Raw genomic sequence first — 25324 nt, 5'->3', positions numbered from 1 at the left:
CCAAGCATTTAGTCTATCCTAGGCTCATTGAGCTCTAAAATTAAAAAACTTGAAAGCACATATAAAAATATCAAAGAAATTAACAAAATATTATATTTGCATGTAGGTGTACATCTCTATGTAGAATACCATTTAGAAATGCCTTATTTTTTGGGCTTGATCTATAATAGCAAAACTGGTAGGTATATATATTATTCATCGTAACATTTCTTTCTTTGGTGCCCCCCAATAAACAATTATTAGTTCAGTTCTATTCGTGCATGGTTCGCGTATATAGTACTTACATGTTAATTTATTTTCCATATTTTTCTTTCATAAGGGTCCACAAGAGACTAAAATCCATATGGATTTTCCTGGTAATGCGTATGTACTACATCAAATTAAACAATACGTTCTTAAAGGAAGGAAATATTGATGTATTTTTTTATCATTAAAAACAATTACAGACCCGTGAATTTCTTAGATTGTCTACAGTCGAAAATAATTCTAAACATGCAATATATAATTGCACATTTTTTCAATTTACTAGTCAAAGTAAAGAAGACATCAATAACTTTGAAGCATTTTTTCCTTTAAGAACGGAGCACCAGCTTGATTTAGTATGTATATCAAACTAATATTTTTGGAAGAATAAAAATGGAGGACCAGCTATATTTAATATGTATTTCAAACTAAGATTTTTGGAAGAACAAAATAACTTTGAAGTTTTTTATTTTAAAAACGTAGCACCAAATAGATTTAATATATGTTTCAAAATAATATTTCTTCGATTGTCTGCAGTAAAAAAATCTAAACATGCAATCAGCTTTTGCATATTTCTTCAGCTCACTAGTGGGAGTAAAAAGGACCCAAGCAACTTTGAACCGTTTTTTATGTTTTAAAAATGGAGCACCAACCAGATTTAATATTTATTTCAAACTGATATTTTTGGAAGAATATAAAAATATAATAAATGATGCAACATTACATGCACCAAGTTAAAAACCATAAGCTCTATATAAACTGCACTCTAGTTAAGTAATTACATTGGGTTTGTTGTGAAAAAAATGGAAAGTGGTATAAATTTATGAATGCTACAGGATTACTATGCAGAAGACTACTTGTCATATTAATGGATGAGTTTTTATAGGCACCCAATATGTAGCATCTGATGTATTTGCTTTTTTATTGTTCAACTTTCTGAAATATTTAAGGTGTGAACCCACCCTAAATAACTAGGTTATGGTTTGCAGGGTGGTTTGTCTTCCTAAATATGGGGAATCTATATTATCTTTAATATGTAGAGAATCTATTAAATGAGAAGGTCAAAAAAAATCAACCAAGTATGATTATTTGTGTTCCATGCAAACGTATTAGAGATAATGAGTTTTTCTTGTCATTTTTCCATAACAGTATATGGTAATATATTTTTTGATGGTTTCTTAACCAGTTCATAGAATTTCCTATATAAATGGAAATTTCCACCTAATTCGGAAGACCTCAAATGCAAAGCAGTTTTAAACAAGGGTTGAGCTCATGTTAGCTGCTATCAGAGATTCCAGTGCTTAATGTCAAGAGAGCTCTAGTTTAATGTTCATGTTCAGCAATAAAATGATTTAGGGTTAAAATTGATCTTTTTCTAAAATTAGCCGAGTATAGTGGATACTCAAATTTTAGTGTTATTCCGTTAGTGATTGTTGTGAGAGAATAAGAATATACTAGAAGACAAAAGCATCAGCTTGTTTTATTACGACGGTCATGGTGTGCTACTGTCGGTTCAGGTTCGCTTCAGCTTCCTCTTTGCTGGAAATGGTTGGAGTGCTTGCCTAGGGTAGCTGGAGGGGCTTAGGGCTCTAGGAGAAAGCCTTGGTTCAATTGGGATGGAAGGATACCGGCGACGATTCTCTTGGTGCTGCCGCCGAAGGGTTCCTTCTCTCCACTAGATCATGGCTTGTTGGTTCGATAGTTGTCGTGGTGGTTATTGGTGTGGCCGAACTTTTCCCGGGGTCTGGTGGGGCTGGTGTGAGTGGCTCTCGGCGAAAGGCCTTCTTGAAGGTGTATTCGAAGAGCTCGCCCACACATCTCCGGATTGTAATCATATTTGTGGTGGAGTTCGAGTTGGCCGATGTCGTCATGGTTGTGGGGATTTTACACGATTGTCCCTTAATCAATCGCGTGGTCGGGTTTTTCTTTGGCATGGTTGTCCCTTGATCATCATACGATGTAGGTTTTCGGCCTAGTTTCCCTTACAAACTAGGCCACTCTGTTTTTTGTTTTTCTATCTTGATGAAAATTGGCAGTGCTGCTGGTTTGCACGTCAAAAAAAGAAGGAGAAAACATATCATCCTCACTTGCACCAAATTGAAAAAACCATAAGCTTCACGTGTATTTTACAATGATAAAATAATTACATTGGGCCACTTGACCAAAGGTTTTTTTCATCAATAATAACAGCAAAACCCAAGGTAATTAGTTTTGGTGGGCCTCCAAGCCACCAAATTGAGCACACTGTCATCTCAAAAGGAAATGATCTATGTGCGTCATGCCCTTCCATTAGGCACATCTACTACTACAAAATACCCCTAAAAAAGTTACTATTACAAAATCACCTTAAAAAAACTACTACTACAAAATATGGATTAATGTCTTCATCCAATCCAGGAAGAAAAAAAGAGAGAAAAGAGAACCTAAAGTAGTAGTAAGTACACACACAGATATTAATTGCTGTCCGGCAAAAACCCGGGAATAGAGGGAGAGGAGCGCTAGTAGCCGACGCAGTCCACCGCCATGGTGCCGGCATCCAAGAACTGGTGGAACGTGTACCCAGCGGCTGCGGCGTCATGGCCGCACTCGCCGTGATCGACGTCGCTGCCACACAGATCGTCACACGGCGGTTGGTTCAGGTCGAGCCACAGCCCGCGCTTGATGCCGCCTGCGCTGCCAACAACCACAACGGCGTTGCTATTGTCATTAGGGTTGTTGGTCGTTATCGCCGGCCGCACCGCCGTGACGCCATGGCCTCCAGCAACCATGGCACGGTGACGCCTCATGTGGCCGCCGAGCGCCTGGCCAACGGCGAACTCAAGGCCGCAGATGGAGCAGCCGTGCATCTTGGGCTTGAAATCGCCGTCGCCATCCAGACGTGGCTTCTTGTGGCTGGCACGGTGCCCGCCCAGCGCCTGGAACGACGGGAACACGCGGTCGCACGTCTTGCACACGAACGCGCGCTCTGGAGCGCGGTCGCCGCGCGCGGGCATCGGCATCGCCTGCTCCCGTGATACGAGCAGCAGCACGCGCGCCATCTCCCTCTCCTCGAACGCAAATCTCTTCATCATTGCACCTCACTGGATGAAAAAGAAGCAGCACAGATGGACAAATGGATGAAGAAGAAGAAGCAGAGATGGACAAATGGATGAAGAAGAAGGCATCGGACTGCATCTGAATTTATAGACAAGGAACTAAGCCATAAAGTAACCAGCCAGTAGCAAGGCAGCAGTGACTCTAACCATCTCTGCATGAGTTTCTGATTAAACAAACAGCACAAGCTACCCCTACAACAAGACCAAGAAGCATCTGCCGCCTTCTGCAAGTGCACGTAACGCGGCGCCATGGAAGTATTGAACTATGATGCACCTCTTCTTTTCTCTTGGGCTAGCTAATGGATAAATATGCAGCAGCTAGCAGTGGCAGACGATCGTGCATGATGATGATGATGCATGATGCAGGCGGCCAATTAGATTCTGGGTCAACTGTTCCCTCTTCTAGAAACATGTCCCGTTCCAGAGAAACTGAGAAAACAAATTCAGTATCCAATATGAATTTGGATAGACACCACTTGCAGATTCTTGCCAAGATTCAGTGAAGCCTGGCACAACAACAATCAAACTTCATTTCACGTAATTGCGTTTGAGCCCAGGCTCATCTGCTCCCCATGAATAGATCCTGCAGAGCTTGCTTGTGTTAGGTCCATGAGTTTGGCCGTGACTCATGAATGACTAGACCAACATCGCAATCTGGAAAGACAATTATGCTTCATGAATAATTAGTTGCTGCTTGATGAATGATGAGCTCATTCAAGAAACGCCTCATCGCTGTCCCAAGTAGCCACATGAAACAGTATCTTGAATCTGATACGTAGCTTGTGCACTCACTCAGTAACCAACAATGCTGGCTGGCAGTACGAAGAAAAGGCCTCTTCCAGTTTGTGGCTTCATCCAGCCGAAAAGCCACCTTAATTAAAACTACTGTTAAATAACCATCGGAGTAGTAGTAATACCTAGCCGGATCTATATGTATTATCTGGCCCGTACCAAGCTGCACATCTTAACCTAATTTTATGCGCTTTCCAGAAGTTGTCTGTGCTCAAAATTAACTTCTACAAGAGAGCATTTCCGTAAAAGAAATTCTACGTCAGTTTTTATTCCTGGTGAAGACTCTTTCACTGCAAATTCAGAATTTGTCCCTTCAAGTATCTGAGTTTTCCTATCCACTTAAAAAAACTCCGGAATGCTGACGAAAAAGAGACCGGATCGCTTTCAGACGTACACTTTAGGCGTTATACAGACTCTTCATGTTTTTGTATCTCGCCTTTTTATTTTTTGTTTGTGTGAGAGGACCTTATTTGGCTGTGTGCATTGTAGTTATGCAGAGGCCGGGTGTAATGCTTAAATCTTTTAAGTAATAAAGCGCCCCTTTTCAAATAAATATCTTTTTTCGAGATGCCAAGTGGTACATAAAAGGCTCGATTACTTTCATCCAGGTTTCAACGGCAAAATGACATGCATAAATGATATACTCCTTATTTCAAAATATAAGGTGTATTTTGTTCTATTACATCCTGTCAAACATACAAAAGTTTGACTTCTGAAGAAATGCATACACCATATATTTGGAAAGGTGGAGACTATATATAAACTCGCAGATTGGAGTATATTATGTAGACGCCGATATCATGTTGGCTTGAGAAGGCTGCTTTGCGATTGATTTCTAGGCTCCTCAATGCTCAGTATAAAGTACCTAAAAATAAAACTCGATCGCGAGTTCACAACTCAATGACAAGCCTGGGGATGCCCACTTCTGGGTGGGCTTACGAAACTGAAATCCGCGCCATTCTGAAATGACTCCTTTCATATCCATAGTGAACCAAAATTAATTTGGTTTTGGATGGACTTGGTTGGGATACACTCCACTTTCTAGACAATATTTACGCCTTCTCAACCTGGCGAGAAAAAAATATACGTAACTACGGCACACGCCATAAGCACTGCTCCCTGAGTAGTTCCATGAAACCTTTGCTCCATTTATACAATCTGGTCACAGGATTGCTCTAGTGCATTTAACCGTGAACAACACCAATGTAATCTTCGTCAAAACGGGGCTTTCTACACGAAATTACTCTGGCATGCCGAGAAAGTTTCCAGAGTTCTATTTCCCATGAACAAGGTTTCTTTTAAGGTACAGGTAGGGCTTTATTAGCCACCATCTTTGCATGGCATCGACGTCACTTAGTCTATTAGACAGTTCATGCATCATGCAGCATGCAGCTTTGCATTGGTTTGGTAATTGGTAGCATGTGTGATGTGTGAGCCTCTGGACCATACCCATCTCAAGCCAAACCTGCAGCTGAGTTGAGCCTGATCTAGCTCCCTTCGACGTTAGCAGCCAACAGTTTATTAATCACCTGGAGCATGCTTGAACAGCTTCAGTTTTCTGCATACGTATGTACACCACCATTATTAATCATATATATAAAGCCGCAAGGAGAGTTGCAATGCAAATTTGCTTCTTGACTAACACTTGTTTAACCTTGAGCAAGAAGGTATACTTATTTGCATGCACACATGAGAAGCACTACGTACTATGGACTAAACTAAACTAGCTAGGAAAATTCAGGCCTCAAGATTCGATCGCTTTAGTATAGTAAGTAACAGTTCTACGCGCTTCTCCTTGGTGGTGGAGTCACCAAGGCATCAATTCTTGTGTTAGAAATATTTAGGGATGCTTTGCATTTGTCAACATTTGTGTGCTCATGACAACCTCATCAAGCATTACATGATTAAGGGGAATAAGAGCTTTCTTTACTAGTACATGCAACTACCTAGCGACGGGAGAAGGGTAGGATAACTACTACACTCACCCGGTATCGAATTATTTTTAGGAATCTGTCAAACACTGTTTCATGGAATATCAATTCTTCATATCCCACAACGTGTCCATTCCTGACTAATATGGAGACAAAATGTGAGTTATCTGCCAAAATAAATAGAATAAAGTCAGAAAGTATTATTTTTTTAGAGACCAGGTCTCAACTATATATGTATACCATAGCACATTTAAAAAAAATTGCTCAACTAATGTCCACGATAAGAAAAAACTAGCGAATCATTTATTTCTTTAAACTGGTGTCATCACTGAATATTGTCTCCGTAAAATGGTGTAAAGAAATGGCCTAAGGTCAAATATATATCCTTCCACCACATATACTAATCCTACATAACTATTAATGATAATTAATTCATGAAGATTTAGCCAAATTATCTAACCATTAATATGTTTTGAACTATGTATTAACTCTCATTCACATTATTCAACATAACTTTATTCTTGAGACAAGACATGCATAAGCCATGTGTCATTGTGGAACTATCCATAGATTACCGAAAAAAGGCTTTCGCCCCGCTTTATATTATAAAGCCAACCGCACAACAAGCATCCAACAAGGTCCAACACACACACACGCACACACATACGGAGGTCCATAGGAACAAATAGTACACGAAAGGGTCAATGCTGAGGGCACAGCACAATAAGCCCTAAACCCAAAACACACACGCCACAAACCACATAACCGCCAGGCGGTCTAGTCAGGCTCAGGTGGAGGAGGCGGCAGCGGGGGAGCCACGCGGAGCGCCATCGAGCGCCATCGAGCGAAGATCGGGGGAGCCACTCGGTCCTAGGGGCGGCTAAGCGGCCGCTAAAGCTGCAGGTAACTACACAATTTGAAGATTGAGTCAGTCGCACGACGGAGGGGCACCTTCTGAATAACAAGCTTATTTCGAATGTTCCAAAGCGTCCAGGCGAGAACCCCAACGCACAGCCATCTAATATGGCGGTAGCGAGCAGGGCAGGCGTTAAGCTCGGTAAGCAGGTCGGGAAAGTTGGTATTACACCACTGTCCGCCAACCGTTTCGCGGAAGCAGGCCCAAAGGAACTGGGCAGAGTGGCACGAGAAAAAGATGTGGTTAGCATCCTCAATCGTGCCACAAATGGGGCACATCCCATCACCCGGGCCATTACGCTTGAGGACCTCAACCCCAGAGGGGAGGCGTCCACGGATCCATTGCCACAGGAAGATCCTGATCTTCAGCGGGAGACGGATGTCCCAGATCAGGCTAAAAGGTTCCGGGGCCGTCGAGGGAGCAATGGTGCCGTACAGGGACTTCGTGGAGAAACGTCCAGAGGGCTCGAGGCGCCAGGACAGAACATCCCGGTCCTCCGCCACGTCCATCGGCATAAATGCGATGTCTTGGAGGAGGGAGTCCCAGGCGGCCACCTCAAGGGGGCCAAAGGGGCGCCGGAAGGCGAGACGCCCTAAGTCAATAAGGGCCGTCTCGACAGAGACCCGAGGGTCAGCCGCAATGGCAAAAAGTTCTGGGAAACGCGCCGCCAGGGGGGCGTCCCCAAGCCAGCGGTCGAACCAAAACAAGGTCGAGGCTCCGGAGCCAACTGAGATGGATGTGCCGATGCGTAGTACGGGCAGAAGCTGGATCACGGACTGCCAGAACTGGGAACCACCCGTACGTTGGCAAAAGGCAAGAGGTTGGCCACGGAGGTACTTATTACGGATGATGGGGAGCCAGAGGCCTCCCTCCCCATTGGCAATACGCCACAGCCATCGGGTCAGGAGGGCAATGTTCATGCGTCGGGAGGACAGGATCCCAAGGCCCCCTTGGTCTTTGGGTTTGCAGATGTCGGGCCAGCTCACCATATGGTACTTCTGCTTGTCGCCCTCGCCAACCCAGAAGAACCTCGACTGGTATTTGGCCACCTCCTAATGGAGGGTCTCATGCAGGCTGTAGAAGCTCATGAGAAACCAGAGAAGGCTAGCCAGCGAGGAGTTGATTAGGATCACCCTGGCAGCCTTCGACAGCCAGCGTCCCCTCCAGGGTTCGACCCTGTGCTGCATTCTAGTCACCGTAGGGCGAAGATCCGCGACGGTGAGTCTGGAGTCACTAATGGGCACCCCAAGTAGGTGGTGGGGAAGGTGCCCAGGCGGCAGTTAAGCCGGTCCGCAATGGACAAAGCTTCGTCCGGGGGGTAGCCGAGGACCATCACTTCGCTCTTGTCGAAGTTGATGGTGAGTCCCGACATCTGTTGGAAACACAGGAGGAGGAACTTCAGGTTGGCGATGTCGGACACGGAGCCCTCCACCATGACAATGGTGTCGTCCGCATATTGGAGGAGGGAGACCCCTCCTCCGTCCACAAGGTGGGGGACAACGCCCCGGATATGGCCGCAGGCTTTGGCCTTATCAAGGATGACCGCAAGGGCATCGACAATCATGTTAAAGAGGAACGGGGAGAACGGGTCACCCTGGCGAACCCCACATAAGGTGGGTAAGTAAGGCCCGATCTCGCCGTTAATGTGGACCGCCGTCCGGCCGCAGGTGACGAGTTGCATAACCCGTGTCACCCAGCGGTCGTCGAAGCCCTTCCGAAGCAATACTTCCCGAAGGAAGGGCCAGTGGACCGTGTCGTAGGCCTTGTGAAAGTCGAGCTTAAGGAACACTGCACGGTGGTGCTTGGATCGAACTTCATGGAGGACTTCGCCGACGTCGGTGCCTCCCCCCGGATCCCCCCCGATGGACCCCCCTGGGGCGGATGCGCCGCCGCCTCCCGCCTCCCCCCCGGCTCCCTCCCCGGCCCCGGTTGACGACGCGCCGGCCCCGGATTCGCCGGCCCCGGACCCGCCCTCTCCTCAGGCGGGGTCTGGTGCCCGTATGATCCCTCTGGCGCCTGCTTCCCCGACTCGTCTGCTGCTGGTGGCCTCCGAGGAGGTGGTCACCCCCGTCGCCTCCCGCCCGCCTCGGTCGGTGCCCTACGTCAAATTGTAATCATATGTACTAGAATATCTACATGTATAATTATGTGGAGAATTCGGCTTGTAACAACAGCTGCCAAGTTAAGATATCCTTGCTACTATAACAAGCATTTCATATAGAATAATAGCTAATGGGCGCTACATCAAGATAACTTGTTAAAAGAAGGAAAAAGAACACCTAGGCAATGTTCTCATCATCAAAAACAGCTTAATATATATTTTGTTTAAATAATACAGTACCAGCTAGCTAGCCTTGATAGTGCACCAAATTTCCGTTTTGATATGCATTTCAAAGTTCAAGAAGTTTATCCTGAAACTCAAACTATGGTGCTAGGTCCAACTTGAACCTAAACTACGAAACAATACATATTACCCTAAACTTTCTAAAAATTGTTCCGTTCCAACATAACTTTGTTTGGATAGTATTTTGGCATTTTGGGGTATTCGAAAAATGTGAAAACAATTCATAAATTTAACAAATGCCACGAGATCTAGGAATTGTGAGTAGTAGTTTATCTAAAAACTATGACCATTTATGTCATGTGCAGAAACAACAAGAGATATAGATTCCTTTTATTGTATGTAGAATATGAATTTAATATTTTTTGGATGACTTTATGCATGCTCCCAATTCTTAGATTTGTCATGTTTCATGTTTTTAATTCATTTTCTTGCAAATCCTTACGTGTAACTTCTTCCAAAAATATTCCTAAAAATCCAAAGATATTTAGGATATACATAATTAATGCTAAATATGGAAACTTGGAAAACCAAACAACTAACATGATTTTTTCCCATGGAAACACACAAGATAGTAAAATTTTCTTGATTTTTTTAGATGACATAATATTCATAATTTTTTAATGAATTTTTGCAGATTATCGTGTCATACCATTTTTTTAACGTATGGAACCTACCACCCTTTTTAGAAGGCCACAAATACAATCAACTGTTCAAAATCAGGTTTGAGTTCCTGTTAATTTTTTTTAGTATCACAGGGGTTATTGTTGATAGTGTTATATATAGTTCTCGAATATGGACCACACAATAGTTTATGGTTCATAGTGGAAATTTATTCAAATCTTTTTCGTAATCATCAACACCATACTAAAAGAGGCAACTGATAAACCACAAGCCACTTTTCATAACCATGCTTTAGTTGATTTTAAACAGCTTTAGAATTTTTATTTTTTACTGTGGTTAGTTTCAGAGCTCATGGTTCATTTGACGTTTTGGACCACATGACAATTTATATTCAAAGTGGAAATTTATAAAAAAAAACAAATTAGTTTGGTAATACTGAGCACATACTAACAGAGGCAAGATAATATTGAGCCACTTGACCAAAAGTATTTTTCATTAATAATAACCGGACAAATAATAACTGGAAAACCTGAGGTAAATAGCTCTGGTGAACCTCCAAAACCACCAAATTAAGCACAAAATTAATTATCAAAAATAAATGATTTATGTGCTATGTCATGCCTCCCATTAGGCACCCATCTAGTGCTACAAAATATGGATTTATCGTGCACGAAAAAAGATTGAAACAAGTTACTACCAAAGCACACTAAATCATCATGAAAAAACAACTAATTAACTAGAAGAGATCCTAAAAGTAGAAAGGAATTTAGGGCATATAGAATTAATGCTAAAACGTAAAACATGAAAAATCAAGTAACTAGTATGATCATTTGTGTTCCATGTAAACACACAACTAAACACAATAGATAATGAAATTCTCCTGATTGCTTCACATGACATAAATAGTCATTTTTTTGGACGAATTTGTGCAGACTATCAAGTTATAGTGTTTCCCAAATATATGGAATATTTTGCCTTTCTGAAATGCCTCAAATGCAAGCCACTCTTCAATACTAGGTCTGAGTTCATGTTAAATGGTTTTAGAATTTTCTGGGTTTAATGTGGTCGACAGTTGCATAGTTCACGGCTCAATTTGGACCGAACAATAATTAATGGTTCAAAGTAGACAATTTAAAAATATCATTCTGTAGGTAATAATGAACACCTACTAAAAGAGGGAAGATGACATGGGGCACCAATTGATAAATCACAAGCTCTATATATACTTTAATACAGTTGGATAATTACATCTTGAGCCACTTGACCAAAGGTTTCTTTCTCAATAATAACCGGACAAATAATAACCGGAAAACCTGAGGGAAATAGCTCTGGTGAGCCTCCAAAGCCACCAAATTAGGCACAAAATTAATCATCTCAAAGAAATGATTTATGTGCCGTGGGATGCCTTTCACTGGGCACTCATCTACTGCTACAAAGTATGGATTTATCCATGCATGAAAAAGGAAAAGAAAAGGGGTAAAAAAAAAAGGTTACTGCCAAAGTACACACAGGAAAATATTGTACTATCCGGCAAAAACCCGGCAACGGAGTGGGAGAGATCGTGTTGCTAGACGCAGCCAACCGCCATGGTGCCGGTATCCAGGAACTGGTGGAAAGTGTACCCAGCAGCAGCTGCGTCGTGGCCGCACTCGTCGTCGCTCTCACTGCCGGCTCCGTACTCGTCGCAAGGTGGATGGTTCAAGTCGAACCACAGCCCGCGCTTCATGCCGACAACAGCGTCGTCGCCGCTTTCGCCGTGCTTCTTGATCACTGCTGTCGGTGGCGTCATGGCCATGACGCCACCGCCTCCGCCTCCGCCCGCGGCCATGGCACGGTGACGCCGCATGTGGCCACCGAGCGCCTGGCCGATGGCGAACTCCAGCCCGCAGACGGAGCATCCGTGCAGCTTAGGCTTGAGGTCGCCGCCGTTGTCCAGCCGCGGCTTCTTGTGGCTGGCCCGGTGCCCGCCCAGAGCCTGGAACGACGGGAACACACGGTCGCACGTCTTGCAGACGAACACCCGCTCCGGGGCGCGGTCACCGGGCACCGCCACCGGCATCGGCATGGGCATCGCCTGCTCGCGCGAAACGAGCAGAAGCATGCGCGCCATCTCCTTCTCCTCGAAAGCAAATCTTTTCGTCATTCCTCTGAACCCAACTGCTTGATCTCTAAAACTCTGAAGATGAAGAAGCTGATGAAGAAGAAACGCATCAAGCCGCACTTGTATTTATAGGCCATTTGCACCATAAACAAATCACCCAGTAGTAGCTAGGCAGTAGTGACACTTAATCTAGTATATGTTTCTCCGGTTAAAGAAATGCACAACTTGGCCCTAGAGATAGATGAAGAGGGAAGCAACGGCGGCGTCGAGTATCTCCTCGACGCCGCTGCTTAGATGCAACCATGCAAGTGGTTCGAGATCGAGCCGCTCTAGAGCCACACGCGACGCGTCACGAGCTCAGTGCATCCCTTGGATTAACAGAAAATATATGTAGCATGATGTTGCACGTACCTGTGCACGGCCGCTTCAGTAGTTCAGTTCAGATCAACCAGATGGGCTTATTCATGTTTGACCTGTGCACATGACTCATTAGGGCCTTTATATATTCTCAAGGTCAACAGTTTCCTCCTCTAGAGACCTGTCTGGTTTTGGAGAGGCTGAAAATTTTCAAGAGCGGTATCACTGCAACTTAAACAAAACTGTCCGCCCCCCCCCCCCCCCCCCCAAGCCCCCGCGTCGCTCCCAGGGGCGACTCAGGTGGCGAAACCCTAGCCGCCACCCAAGCCCCCTCCCTCCCCTCCCTCCCCTCGCCGCCGCCGGAGGATGCCGGCGGGCGAAGCTCACGTCGGTGCACGGCGGCGGCGGGGCCCTTGTTCGCGTGCTCGCGCACAGGTGTTGGGCGCTGGAGCGGCGGGAGCGTGCGGTGGCGCGGCAGACGGCGGTCTGCGCGCAGGGGAGGTCGAGATGGCGCGCCGCGCGCGCGGTGAAGCTGCCTGGCGACGGCTGGCCGCTGCAGCGAGCGGCAGAGCTGCAGGCACCCAGATCTGGGCCGCGCGGGCCCGCCCTAGCCCGTGTCAACCACTCTGCCCCTGCCCGCCCTAGCCCGTGTCAACCACCCTTGTCCCTCCTTCCACCCTTCCCGGCCGCCGCCAGTGGTCGCCGTTGGGTTGGTGAGCACGCGCGCGACAACTCTGACGGTTGCTGCGATGCTGTGCCCCGGCGGACCCTGGTGGCGGAGGCTGCGGGCCGGCGCAGCGGCGGCGCGATGCAGGTGACTGCTGTCGCCTACTGGACGCGCTCCCGGCGGTGGCCGGCCTGCTGGCGCTGCGCTGGTCGGTGCCCACTTCTGCGACTGTCGACGTTCCTAGGCTTCCCTCCTCCATGTGTGTCTGTCTTCTCCGGCGTTCTTTGCCATGTCCAGTCTGAATCTGCATCTGAGGTCCTTGCTCATGGGTCGGGGCGAAATCCCCGCGCGGCGATGGCCTGCGCTGTCAATGGCGACACCCGAGGGTGCCGTCACCTCCTTGGAGGCGTTGGCACGACCCTAACCGGACCTCCTCCTAGAGCACCGGGAGAAATCCTAGGTCCGGCCTCCCAGACCGGGCAGCGGCGGCGTCTCAATGCCGTTACCCTCTTGATGGCGCTGCTTTGGCTGCATGTGGAGTTTGATGCAGCAGATGGTGGCTGGTGATGCATCGCTCTGGCGTCGACGGCTGCACAGGGAGCAGGTCGCAACGTATGCCAGCGTCAGCGCTCCCCCAACGAATGTTGCGCCAGTTCCTATCGGGCCCTGCCTTTCACCCGCCGACTCCTAGGCACATGGGTGTGTGGTACGTTGGTCTGGGCAGTCCTGGAGCTGCAATCGTCCTTGGTGGTGTCTAGCAATGGCGGTGATGCTGCCCTGTTGCTCCGAGTCTCGGCGCCTCGCTGGAGGTCTGGCTGGCGAGGCCTAATGTCGTTGTGTGTTGTAGTTGAGGGCACCTCCTTACCTAGTTGTAGTCGCTTGGCGAGGACGGTCGTGTGTGTGTGTGTGTGTGTGTGTGTGTGTTTGTGTGTGTGTCCCTCCTTCCTGGAGGTTGTACCCCCGATGTCTTCCTGTTCAATGCAATGAAACGCAAACTCCTTTGCGTTTTCTCGAGAAAAAAAATTCAAGAGCAGAATCTTTGAAATGTGGTAGGAAGGATATCAAGTTATCAACAAGTGCACTGCATATCAGAAAGCAAAAAAGGATCAGTTGAGAACTGAGATGATGAGATTATGACATGGTACTTTGTGTCTACACTTATTCTTTTTTTTTTTGTGTGTGTGTAGATTATGACGGCATGGTACTTTGTGTCAACGAAGATCCCATTTTTCTTTTCTTGGGATAAATTGTGGCCCACTGAATCCTGCGGAGTTTACTTGTGTCAGTCCCATCAGTTTTGGTGATGACTAACTAGGCTGATTAGTAGGGAAACCTGGAATGACAATTAAAATAGTATCACAACGATGATCGATAAAGATCGCCTTCTTAATGATGATCTTATCAAATATCTCATGCCTGCTCCAAATGCCACATGAAACCAGATCTCTTCTTGTTTTCCTTAAAAAAATTGTGAGGGCATCTAATACCTTTCGCACTTACTTGCAACACTGGTATAGTGTCACAGATGGCTCTTCCAGTCAAAAGTAGCCAGGCTAAGGTACCATCAAGTAGTGGCATCTGAGACTGGACATTAAACAAATCCAACTCTTCATGTTAAAATTAGCGGTTATCGACGATGATTGGTTCTCGGGGTTGCTTGCGTCCACACCGCACTAGCTGATTGGACTGAACTGATCAATAATTGCTGCTTGATGTCAGCAGGAAAGTAGCTTGGCTTAGTTGTGCATCCTCTACTTTCTAGTTTTATAATTTGCAACTTGAGTTAAATAGTGCCTTCTGTTGCTACTTCAGGACTTAGAGTTTGTGGCGTCTCGGTTTGTTCCACAGTGGGAGTGTTTGATGGGGATTAAATGGAATCTTGCCTCTTTTCACATTTAAGAGATAAGAAAGGTAATTTACTAAATGTAGATTCTATGCTATGGATCTCATCAGAACTCTTGGTTATGTGATGTCTAAACCTCTACCGACAGTAATTAGTACTTAAGGCTAAATTAAAGAGTCTTTGGGAAATCCATCACTGCTTCTCAGTACTTCAGATTCTTCATATTAGTAGTAGCACTGCTAGTAGTACACAGATGACAACACACATTTTTTCGAATCTGTTCGCTGCGTCTCATAATGTTGGATGCAATGCAAAAGAATTCGCAAAGGCCAGTTGGCAAGATAGTCCTTTGTACACCCTCAAGCAACATGATCCCTCGGTGTCAACGATACGCTCAAGCCGGTATTATAAAAGGAGCAATTATTCTCTGCTCACCAACTGTCCAGTTGATATAGAAGACTCAGATAACTTGCTGAGCACACATTTGCCCGAGAAACAGAAATGGCCAATTTGCTGTTTGCTATACAGGTAGAGCTATTATCTAGACCTTGCCGATGATTGGCGTTTCGAGGCTGGAGTTCTATTCCTCTCGGCAACTTAAGCCCATTGGGTTAGTAATAATAATCACCCTGACAGCACATAACATGTTAACATAAGTTACTTCTGTGTCCCTCCCAAGTCTGAATCTGATCTTGAAGCTTGCGCTGCGTCTGCCGTTCCCCGCATAATTGAGCAAAGATACAACCTTGCTTCCCTCTCAGCATAAACAACAAGAACAGACCCGCTATTTGCCGCATAAAATGGTCAAAAGTAGAAGTTTGCTTCTTGCTTTGCCTCAAGATTCAGCAACATCTGAGATTCTCAAACTCCTGTATCATCATGTCAAACCTCTGCGGATTGTTTAACTGGCACACAGCTTTAGCGCCCAATGCTCTGAATTGCTTGTGTTGACTTGCTTGCTATGCTGGTTATATCTGATTTCTTGGTACCGCGGAATCAAAGCAAATGTTTGGTACCTTTGCGGTAATTGTTTTTTCACTTGGTGAAGCATGCCGGACACAACATACATCAATAAAACATAAATTGGAGAAGCAATGTCAACCATCATTTGTGAATAAAAAAAATACTAAAAAGGCGGTAAGAGCGATCGAGGCGTCGAGCGGTTCCAGTTTTCTGCATCTACTTATTTGAGTAAGCAGTGTGCTGACCACCGAATGCATAAGAATCTTCCAGGGAAGGGGCACTACTTTAGATACTGCTGACTGATTCAAAAGGTTAGCCAGTACACAATATGATATTAGGCGTGCGTCACCGCTTGAGATTGCGGTTTAGGGTCGTGAAGGGGCGGCATATTCCTTGATGATCCATGGGGGGCAGAATTAGCACCAGTAATGCAACCCCTTGCTACTTAAGAGCCAGCACCCTCCTAATTTTCTGAAGAATAAGATTTGAGGGGTCAGGACAGCTATAGTTCTCATTGATTTTCTCCAAATCTTGAAATTTTGAACTGGACTGGCAAATCAGAAAACAATGACCTGCTATAGGCTAGGCAGTAGTGCCCTGTTCAGAACCCTAAGATACTATTTTGTTGATTCAGTTAGCTTGCCACGTTCTATCCACTTCATTTCTGTGGTCCAGTTCTACTCTGCACCAAATAAAATAAAATAAAATAACAAGTGTGGGAGTTTTAAAGCAACTGTGAGTTGTATAGTTGGGGCTAGTAGTGCTGTGATGCAGCTAAGCATCAGTGCAATTGTTTTATCCGTTGAAAGAGAAATATCTGATTAGCACAGCACAGAGGATAACAGAGATGCATGACTTTTTTTTAGTAGAATCAGCCGTAAGCAAGGATTCCATAACCGGTTACAAGAAAATACCAGTTAATTATGAGCGGTAACCCTTTTGTTTGTACCGAATAGTTTCAGCAATCAAATTTAAACTCAAAATATGGGTTTCTGCTGTACTGTTCAGAATTCAGTTCCAAATATATTTTTTGGGGTGTGTTTGTGAACACAGTGCCTCTGATCTTTGTAGTGTTCGGAACTTCCAAAATAAATTCAAGTCATTCGAACTAGCTAATAGCTAAGATTAATAACTAATATCTGAGATTTTACAGATTTCCTATACTATGCCTATTTCTATTTGTTACATCTTTTCCGTTATGTAAGCCCACTTAGCTCAGAGGTCTATTTTCTCACAATCACAAGAAATTTGTCCCCCGCCATATTTTCTTCCTTTCTGTTTATCCACTACCACAGCTGAACCTAAACATACATCTATCATGGCATAAAATTTTGAAACATAACATAGCATGAAAAACGGAACGAATCCAGTGCTAACAAGGAAAAATAGGACAAACACTGCGTGATTGGGATTAGCTAGTATTCACACAAGATTTTCCTCTTTTTTTTCTCGAGCTATGTTTTAAATTGAGATTTGAAATCTTGTAATGTTTGCAGAAATATGTATTTTCTACATCCATGATTTTTTTCGGAATTTTTGAACACATGTAAATAGTGCACCACAAGCCCAGACGCACCCGATATGTTCTTGGCACCCCAAATATGCTCTCCAGGAAAGGATCATGATCCTTCTTTTTTCTTTATGGCGGCTTAGGGTCCATCTCACCTCATTACAGCAAAGTGGAATTACGTGCAATGTTTATGAGGCGTCGATAACCCCACGGGTTAACCGAAACCGTCTACCCAAGTAATAATCCAGGGCAAAAACTATTCTTTTGCCCCGCCAATGGATTAAGAAGGCAATCGAAATTTGACAAACAACACAAATCATTGTCATGAACAAGCTGTTGCTGTCATGAGTGACAAACTGAAACTTGCTTTTTGAGAAAGAGTTCAGTCACTGTCAGAGAAAAGAGCAGCAGCGGGTTGCTGCGTGCAGGGCTGGAACTCACACAGTTAGAGCCTCCCTCCCTGCCTGGGAGAGGGAGAGAGAGCACTTTGCTTCTGCCTGGTTTTTCTAAGGCTCTTGTCGCCCTCGCCACGTAGGTCGCTGCCGGTGTGATGCAGACGGCACTGCATCAAGTTGGAGTATCATGTATAGTTAGTGCAATGCACCTACATATACATACATGTCATCACACACACACACAAATCAAGTGGACAGTAGTGATTGATTCAGTCAGCATCCAGTAGTAGCAATCACATTTATGTTGACATCCTATTGCTTTGTAAGATCTCACATTCTTATATTTCTGTTTGGTTCTCCATTTGAGTTAATGAAGCAATTCACACGTCAGCATCCAGATTGAGTAACAATCGAATATAACTGCTTCATAACACAGGCAAAATTTTCCACAAAAGATGAAGCACTCATAATTTGACAAGGGTAAATGGAAGATACAAAATGTGTCTACTGCATACAAGATTTCCCTGTAAAAATTGCGGGAAAACTCTTGCATTACTCAAATCCCACAGTCCATACAGTCAGCTTTTGCTAGCTCTAAAGAATCTATCGGGCCAGAACCAATCCAGGTCATCGTTCTCAAATCCCACAGTCCATACAGTCAGCTTTTGCTAGCTCTAATGTAGCAAATTTAGCTAAGATATCGCCAACCTTATTTTCATTGTGATTTACATGAGTAACACAAGAATCATGAACAATCATAATTAAGGTGCCTAATCTCTTTAACTATAGAAGAATAAATCTATCTATCAAGATTCGAAGCTTGAATCAGCTTGAGTGCGACAACAGAGTCCATTTCAATTATAATTGGTAAGTCACTCCTCTGAATGGCAAAAGACAGTCCTTTCATGCAAGCACAAAGATCAGCTTCAGGTGCTTCCTGGCGGGAGAAGAGTTGTCTACATGCTGAGTACATAATGCGACCTCTATCATCTCGCAGCACCATTCCAGCTCCAGTTGTGCCATCCTCTGCAAATGAACCATCAGTATTCAGTTTCACCCATCATAGCGTTGGCGGACACCACACGAGAGGGGGAACAGCATCCTTTATCACATGTTGTGTTTTCAAGACTGTATCATATGTCACTAGCGACTTCCCTTTAATCTTATCAGGGGTGAGATTGATCTTCATGCCTACCAACGGGTCTAAGTAGCTTACCAAAAACCTTATAGAAGCTTCCATGGGGGGTGCAGGTTTATGGTGCAACAATTTCGCGTTGTTCCGAATGGTGGCAAGATCAGGGATGTTCCAGACATCCGACATAGTTGCTCACAACCCACGAGCATAAGTACCGCGACAAAGGGGGTGGAAATTATCCTCGGCCTCCATGGCACAAATCAGGCATATATCATCTATCTCCAATCCCCTAATGTGCTTCTTTTGCCAAGTTGGCAAGGCATTCATCGCAGCCTTCCACGCAAAGTTAACAATGACTAGAGACCAACATCACAATCTAGAAAGGCAACTATATATATGTGGTGCCTGCTTCATGAATAATGAGCTCATGCAAGAAATGCCTCAAGACCGTCCCAAGTAGCTGTTGGAAATATAGCATGTACTACAATTAATATAATTCCGAATTTATGTGATACTGATGACAAGGACAGATCTAACAGATTTATACATGCAATCACGTAGATGAAATCTAACAGAGTAAATGAAAACGACATGAACTGAAGTCCCACAACAAGATCACATAAAATATGACCGATCTCAAAGGATTTCTTACAGCGGGGTTGATGAAAAGATCGCAGTGCAGAGGGAGATGTCGATGGAGAGTTGATGATGAAGAGATCACAGTGCAGACGGACATGTCGATGGAGAGTTGATGATGAAGAGATCGCAGTGTAGACGGACGTAGTGGAGGAAGATGGAGCAGCCGTGCGGAAGCACTGCCTAGAAACTTTATCGCCCGGCTACCCGTGCAGGTCGCCGATGCCGTAGAAAGTCCGGAGACTACTGCTCTCCTCGCCCTGCTGCACGGCAGGGAGAGGATTGGCGAAGGTCGACGGCGGCGGCGCAGATGAAAACGGTTTAGGGTGTTGATATTAATCTCAGTGTATCTGCACTTGATTTTTTCGCTTTATTTCCTTCATTCACATAAGGACGGTCATATGCACGATGGATGTTTGCATGCTGATCGTCTCTCACCAGAAACGTGCTGAGTTCACTTTGCGGTGGTTAGTTTTTTTTGTTCCTAGTTGATAGGCTTAGCTGGTAGCTTATGACTCGGCACGATTCAGGCTCGTGGGATGGCACGCGCATTAGTTGGATCGTGGCGAGCTTTCCGTTGTTTTCAGTTGCACGATGGATAAAAGGAAAACCCCAGAAAAGACGCAGATTAGCGCGTCGCAAAAACTCTCTCTCTCTCTCTCGTGACTGCGTTTCCTCTCTGTTCCCTTCCACCTCCTGTGCGTGTGTTGTGTTCTTCAGCGAGAAAATTCCGAGAAAAGTGAGAATAGATCACAGCCAGAAAACCAACAATTGGTATCAGAGCTTTAGGTTTAGGACCTTGGGCGTTTGGCGGCGGCGATCGGAGGAGGTTTGGCGGCGGCGATGGGGGATACGTCTCCTAAGAAAAGCGACGGGAAGAGCAGCGGCAGCGGTGGCGGAAAGTACACGCCGCCGGTGGCCAGGATGTCGACCACAGGCGACGGTGATGGTGCCGTGGTGCTGGCTGCTCCGTCGAGAGCCACCAATGTGCCCATGCAGTATCCTATGCTGACGGACACGAACTACTCTCTATGGGCCATCAAGATGAAAGTGCTGATGAAGGCGCTCCGCGTCTGGTCGGCGATTGACGGCTCCGGTGAGTACGACCAAGCAGCGGACGAGGGGGCTTTCGCGGTGCTCTCCCAATCCGTCCCGGATCATGTTATGCTGCAGGTTGCGGACTGCGAAACCGCGCAAGAGGCGTGGGAGATGATCTGATCTGCGCGCGTCGGGGAGGATCGCGTCAAGAAGGCGCGCGCGCGGCAACTGAAGAGGCAGTTCGATCGCCTCGACATGGCGGATGGGGAAGCTATCCCGGAATTTGCCAGGAAACTCACCACGCTAGTGAGCGAGATCCGCTCCCTTGGCGTCATCCTTGGGGAAGAGGCCGTGGTGGAGCGTCTGTTCAGCGCCGTGCCGGATCGCTTCACTGGCATCGTCAACACCATCGAGCAGTGGGGCGACGTCACCACGATGACGGTGCAGGAGGCCGTCGGACGCCTCACGGCGTTCGAGGAGAACCAGCGGGGGCGCCGCCAGAGCCGTGGCGACAACAGCGAGCAGTTGATGCTCGTGACCCGCGCGCTGGAAACCCTTATGAAGGGGAAGAAGTTCGTCGACAACAACGGGGCCTCCAGCTCTGGTGCAAAGAAAGGAGGCGGCCAGAGCGGTGGCCAAGGCGGCGGGCAGGACAAAGGCCGTGGTGATCGCGGTCAGAACAATGGAAAGGGCAAGCAGAAAAAGCATCGTAAGTTTGACATCTCAAAAGTAAAATGTTTTAACTGTGATGTGAATGGACACTTTGCCTCGGACTGTCCGGAGCCGAAGCGTGAGCGTGCAAACCTGGCGCAGAAGCAAACTGATGAAGATCCAGCCTTGCTCATGACCGAGGTGTGTGAGCTTGTTGAGAACACCGAAATCACAGGAGACAAGGTCATGTTGCATGAAGAAAAAGTTATGCCGAAACTGACAGGGTCATCAGACAAGTCTTGGTATCTTGACACTGGAGCAAGCAACCACATGACAGGCTGTCTGGACAAGTCCGCCGAGCTGGACCGAAAGATCACCGGTTCAGTTCGATTCGGAGATGGATCAGTTGTGGGCATTGAGGGACGCGACTCAGTTCTCTTTGTTGCACACAACGGCGAGCACCGGCTGTTAACTGAAGTTTATTTCATCCCGAAGCTGAAAAGTAATATAATCAGTCTAGGGCAGCTGGATGAATTTGGTTGCAAGTACTCCGTCGATGAAGGTTTGATGACTGTGTTGGATAAAGAGAGAAAGGTCCTTGCAAAAGTTAGAAGAACACCAAACAGGCTCTACATACTGAATATTGAGCAGTCTGACCCAGTTTGTCTATTGTCCAAGACTTCAGAGGTTCCCTGGTTGTGGCATGCACGCTATGGGCATATAAGCTTTCATGCTTTGAGACTGCTAGCAAAGGAGGCCATGGTGCGTGGCTTACCAATGATTGATCAGATTGATCGTTTGTGTGAGAGCTGCTTGGTTGGCAAACAAAGAAGAGCTCCATTCCCTGCTGAAGCCTCATACCGAGCAGATTGAGCACTTCAATTGCTGCACGGGGACCTTTGTGGTCCTATCTCCCCTCCAACCTTTGCCGGGAAGAATTATTTTCTGCTGCTAGTTGATGACCACACAAGGTACATGTGGGTTGTGCTGATCAGAAGCAAAGATGAAGCACTTGAGGCAGTTAAGAAGATAAGAGCAGCAGTAGAGGTTGAACTTAATCTGAAGGTGATGGCACTCAGGATAGATCGTGGAGGGGAATTCATGTCAAAGAATTTTGCTCAATTCTGTGAAGGCCTTGGGATCAAGCACTACTTGACAGCGACATACTCTCCACAACAGAACGGCGTTGTTGAGAGAAGAAATCAGACTGTTGTTGGAATGGCTCGAAGCCTTCTGAAAGCCAAGGGAATGCCTGGACAATTTTGGGGTGAGGCAATAGCTATAGCAGTCTATCTACTGAATCGTGCACCAACAAAAACCGTGCACGGGATGACACCTTATGAGGCCCTATACAAACGAAAGCCTAATGTCGAGCACCTTCGTACATTTGGGTGTATAGGGCATGTGAAGAAAGTTGGACAGCACCTCCCAAAGTTGGCCGACCGGAGTATTGAAATGGTGTTGATTGGGTATGAACCAAATAGTAAAGCATACAGACTGTTCGACCCACACATGAAGAAGCTGTGTGTGTCTCGAGATGTTGTGTTCGAGGAGGACAGACGCTGGGAATGGACCACCGACGATGCTGAGGGGATCTCGGAGACTTTCTCAGTACAGTATAATGTACACCTTGATGATGCTTGTCATGTAGCCCAGCCAAAGCATACTGTTCACCATCCGACAAGAACAAGTCTGAAGGAGAACAAGCTGACAGATGAAGAAATAGCAGCAGGGCTCAGACCAGAAGACTTTGTTACCCCAGCTAGAAATGAAGCACCTACTGGACCTCGGTTTGTGTCACCTCCGACCGGTGCCTCGACGCCGACGAGCACCGAGGGACCACGCAGGTATCACCTCATGGAAGAAGTCATCGAAGAAGCACCATTTGCAGCTGTGCCGGACACATGCCTTCTTGGTATAGAAGAACCTGAATCTGTATTAGAGGCAAGAAAGGAAGAGGCATGGAGAGAAGCCATGGACTCAGAACTCAGGTCAATCGAGAGCAATGAAACCTGGGAACTCACTGACTTGCCAAAGGGACAGAAAGCAATTGGTTTGAAATGGATTTACAAACTAAAGAAAGATCCCGATGGCAAGGTCATCAAACATAAAGCAAGACTGGTTGCAAAGGGCTATGTTCAGCGTCACGGTGTAGATTATGAGGAGGTGTTCGCCCCTGTTGCACGACTCGAGTCAATCCGGCTTCTCATCGCAGTTGCAGCACAACAGAAATGGGAAATACATCATATGGATGTTAAGACCGCATTTCTGAATGGTGAACTGAAAGAGGAGGTGTACGTCGCTCAACCCCCTGGATTTGAGATCAAAGGGCAAGAGCAAAAGGTTCTGAAGCTACACAAAGCCCTCTATGGCTTAAAGCAAGCGCCTAGAGCATGGAATGAGAAACTGGACAGAACTTTGATTGATTTGGGATTTCAGAAATGTCCACTTGAGCATGCAATGTACAGAAGAGAAAAACTTGCTGTTGGAGTATATGTGGATGATCTTATAATCACAAGACCAAGCTCAACTGAAATAGAAAAATTTAAGGAGCAAATGAAGAACATGTTCAGTATGAGTGACTTGGGGCTCCTGAGTTATTATCTTGGCATAGAAGTGAAGCAACTGCCAAATGGAATTTTTCTGAATCAATCCAGTTATGCGGGCAAGATCTTAGAGAAAAGTGGGATGATTGACTGTTACTCTGCTCAAACCCCCATGGAAGCCCGGCTGCACTTGAGCAAGTCCAGCACCTGCAAGCCAGTTGATCCAACAATGTATCGCAGTATTATTGGGAGCCTGAGGTACCTGACACATACTCGTCCTGATATAACTTATGCAGTGGGCATAGTTAGCAGGTATATGGAGAAGCCTGCTACAGATCATTTGGCTGCTGTTAAGCACATCCTACGGTACATAAAAGGTACTTTGAACCTTGGTTGTTTCTATGGAAGAGAAGAGGGAATGACCATGCAGCTCTGTGGATATAGTGATAGTGATCATGGTGGTGATGTGGACGATCGAAAGAGCACCTCTGGAGTATTATTCTACCTCAACTCGAGCCCTGTGAGTTGGACATCACAGAAGCAGAAAGTAGTTGCGATATCTTCTTGTGAAGCAGAGTATGTTGCTGCTGCTTCGGGCGCCTGTCAGGCTGTGTGGCTGAGTAGATTGCTTGCAAGTCTGACAGGAGATGAGGCGGATCAGGTGACACTGAAGGTGGACAACCAGTCGGCTATTGCATTGAGCAAAAACCCGGTGCACCACGAAAGGAGCAAACATATTGATATTAAGTACCATTATGTTCGTGAATGCGTCGAGAATGGAACCATAGCAGTTGAATATGTGCGCACAGTTGATCAGCTAGCTGATGTGTTGACGAAGCCACTTGGAAAGGTGAAGTTTCTGGAGCTCAGAGACAGAATTGGGATGCGCACACTTGAGCAGATACTACAAGGTTAAGGAGGTGATTGTTGATATTAACCTGAGTCTATCTGCACTTGATTTTTTCGCTTTATTTCCTTGATTCACATAAGGACGGTCATATGCATGATGGATGTTTGCATGCTGATCGTCTCTCACCAGAAACGTGCTGAGTTCACGTTGCGGTGGTTAGTTTTTTTTGTTCCTAGTTGATAGGTTTAGCTGGTAGCTTATGACTCGGCACGATTCAGGCTCGTGGGATTGCACGCGCATTAGTTGGATCGTGGCGAGCTTTCCGTTGTTTTCAGTTGCACGATGGAATAAAAGGAAAACCCCAGAAAAGACGCAGATTAGCGCGTCGCAAAAACTCTCTCTCTCTCGTGACTGCGTTTCCTCTCTGTTCCCTTCCACCTCCTGTGCGTGTGTTGTGTTCTTCAGCAAGAAAATTCAGAGAAAAGTGAGAGTAGATCACAGCCAGAAAACCAACATAGGGTTGTGTTTTGCTCGAGTGTCTCTGTCGAGAAGGACGTCTCCCTCTTATAGACTCGGATGGATAATCCCCACGCAGCACGATCTGCCTATATCCTAGGATCTGCCCCCGGGATATCTCCATCATGAACGAACCTGTAATTGCACGTAAACGTGCGAGTCTATCCTCGGTTC

At 45.9% G+C, this 25324-nt stretch overlaps 2 protein-coding genes and 1 pseudogene across 2 annotated transcripts; 1 reads left to right on the top strand and 2 right to left on the bottom strand.

Moving 5' to 3' along the window:
- Positions 1-2340: 2340 nt before the first annotated feature.
- LOC109787349 (uncharacterized) lies at positions 2341-3596 on the bottom strand. The gene has a single exon (XM_045228847.1). The coding sequence runs from the start codon at positions 3312-3314 to the stop codon at positions 2742-2744; it is 573 nt and encodes a 190-aa protein (XP_045084782.1). The 5' UTR covers positions 3315-3596; the 3' UTR covers positions 2341-2741.
- A 7590-nt stretch (positions 3597-11186) lies between these two features.
- LOC109787350 (uncharacterized) lies at positions 11187-12496 on the bottom strand. The gene has a single exon (XM_045228836.1). It carries the CDS (start codon positions 12083-12085, stop codon positions 11510-11512), a length of 576 nt encoding a protein of 191 aa, XP_045084771.1. The 5' UTR covers positions 12086-12496; the 3' UTR covers positions 11187-11509.
- A 270-nt stretch (positions 12497-12766) lies between these two features.
- On the top strand, positions 12767-13491 carry LOC109787352 (uncharacterized; annotated as a pseudogene).
- Positions 13492-25324: the final 11833 nt, after the last annotated feature.

This window comes from Aegilops tauschii, chromosome 1, assembly GCF_002575655.3.
Source record: "Aegilops tauschii subsp. strangulata cultivar AL8/78 chromosome 1, Aet v6.0, whole genome shotgun sequence".
In the NCBI taxonomy this organism is placed as follows: domain Eukaryota; kingdom Viridiplantae; phylum Streptophyta; class Magnoliopsida; order Poales; family Poaceae; genus Aegilops; species Aegilops tauschii.
This window is presented reverse-complemented; position numbering and strand designations above follow the sequence as displayed.

Excerpts from the sequence above, each read along its gene's own strand:
- LOC109787350 (XM_045228836.1), bottom strand. The coding sequence starts at position 12,085 with ATGACGAAAAGATTTGCTTTCGAGGAGAAGGAGATGGCGCGCATGCTT.
- LOC109787349 (XM_045228847.1), bottom strand. The coding sequence starts at position 3,314 with ATGATGAAGAGATTTGCGTTCGAGGAGAGGGAGATGGCGCGCGTGCTG.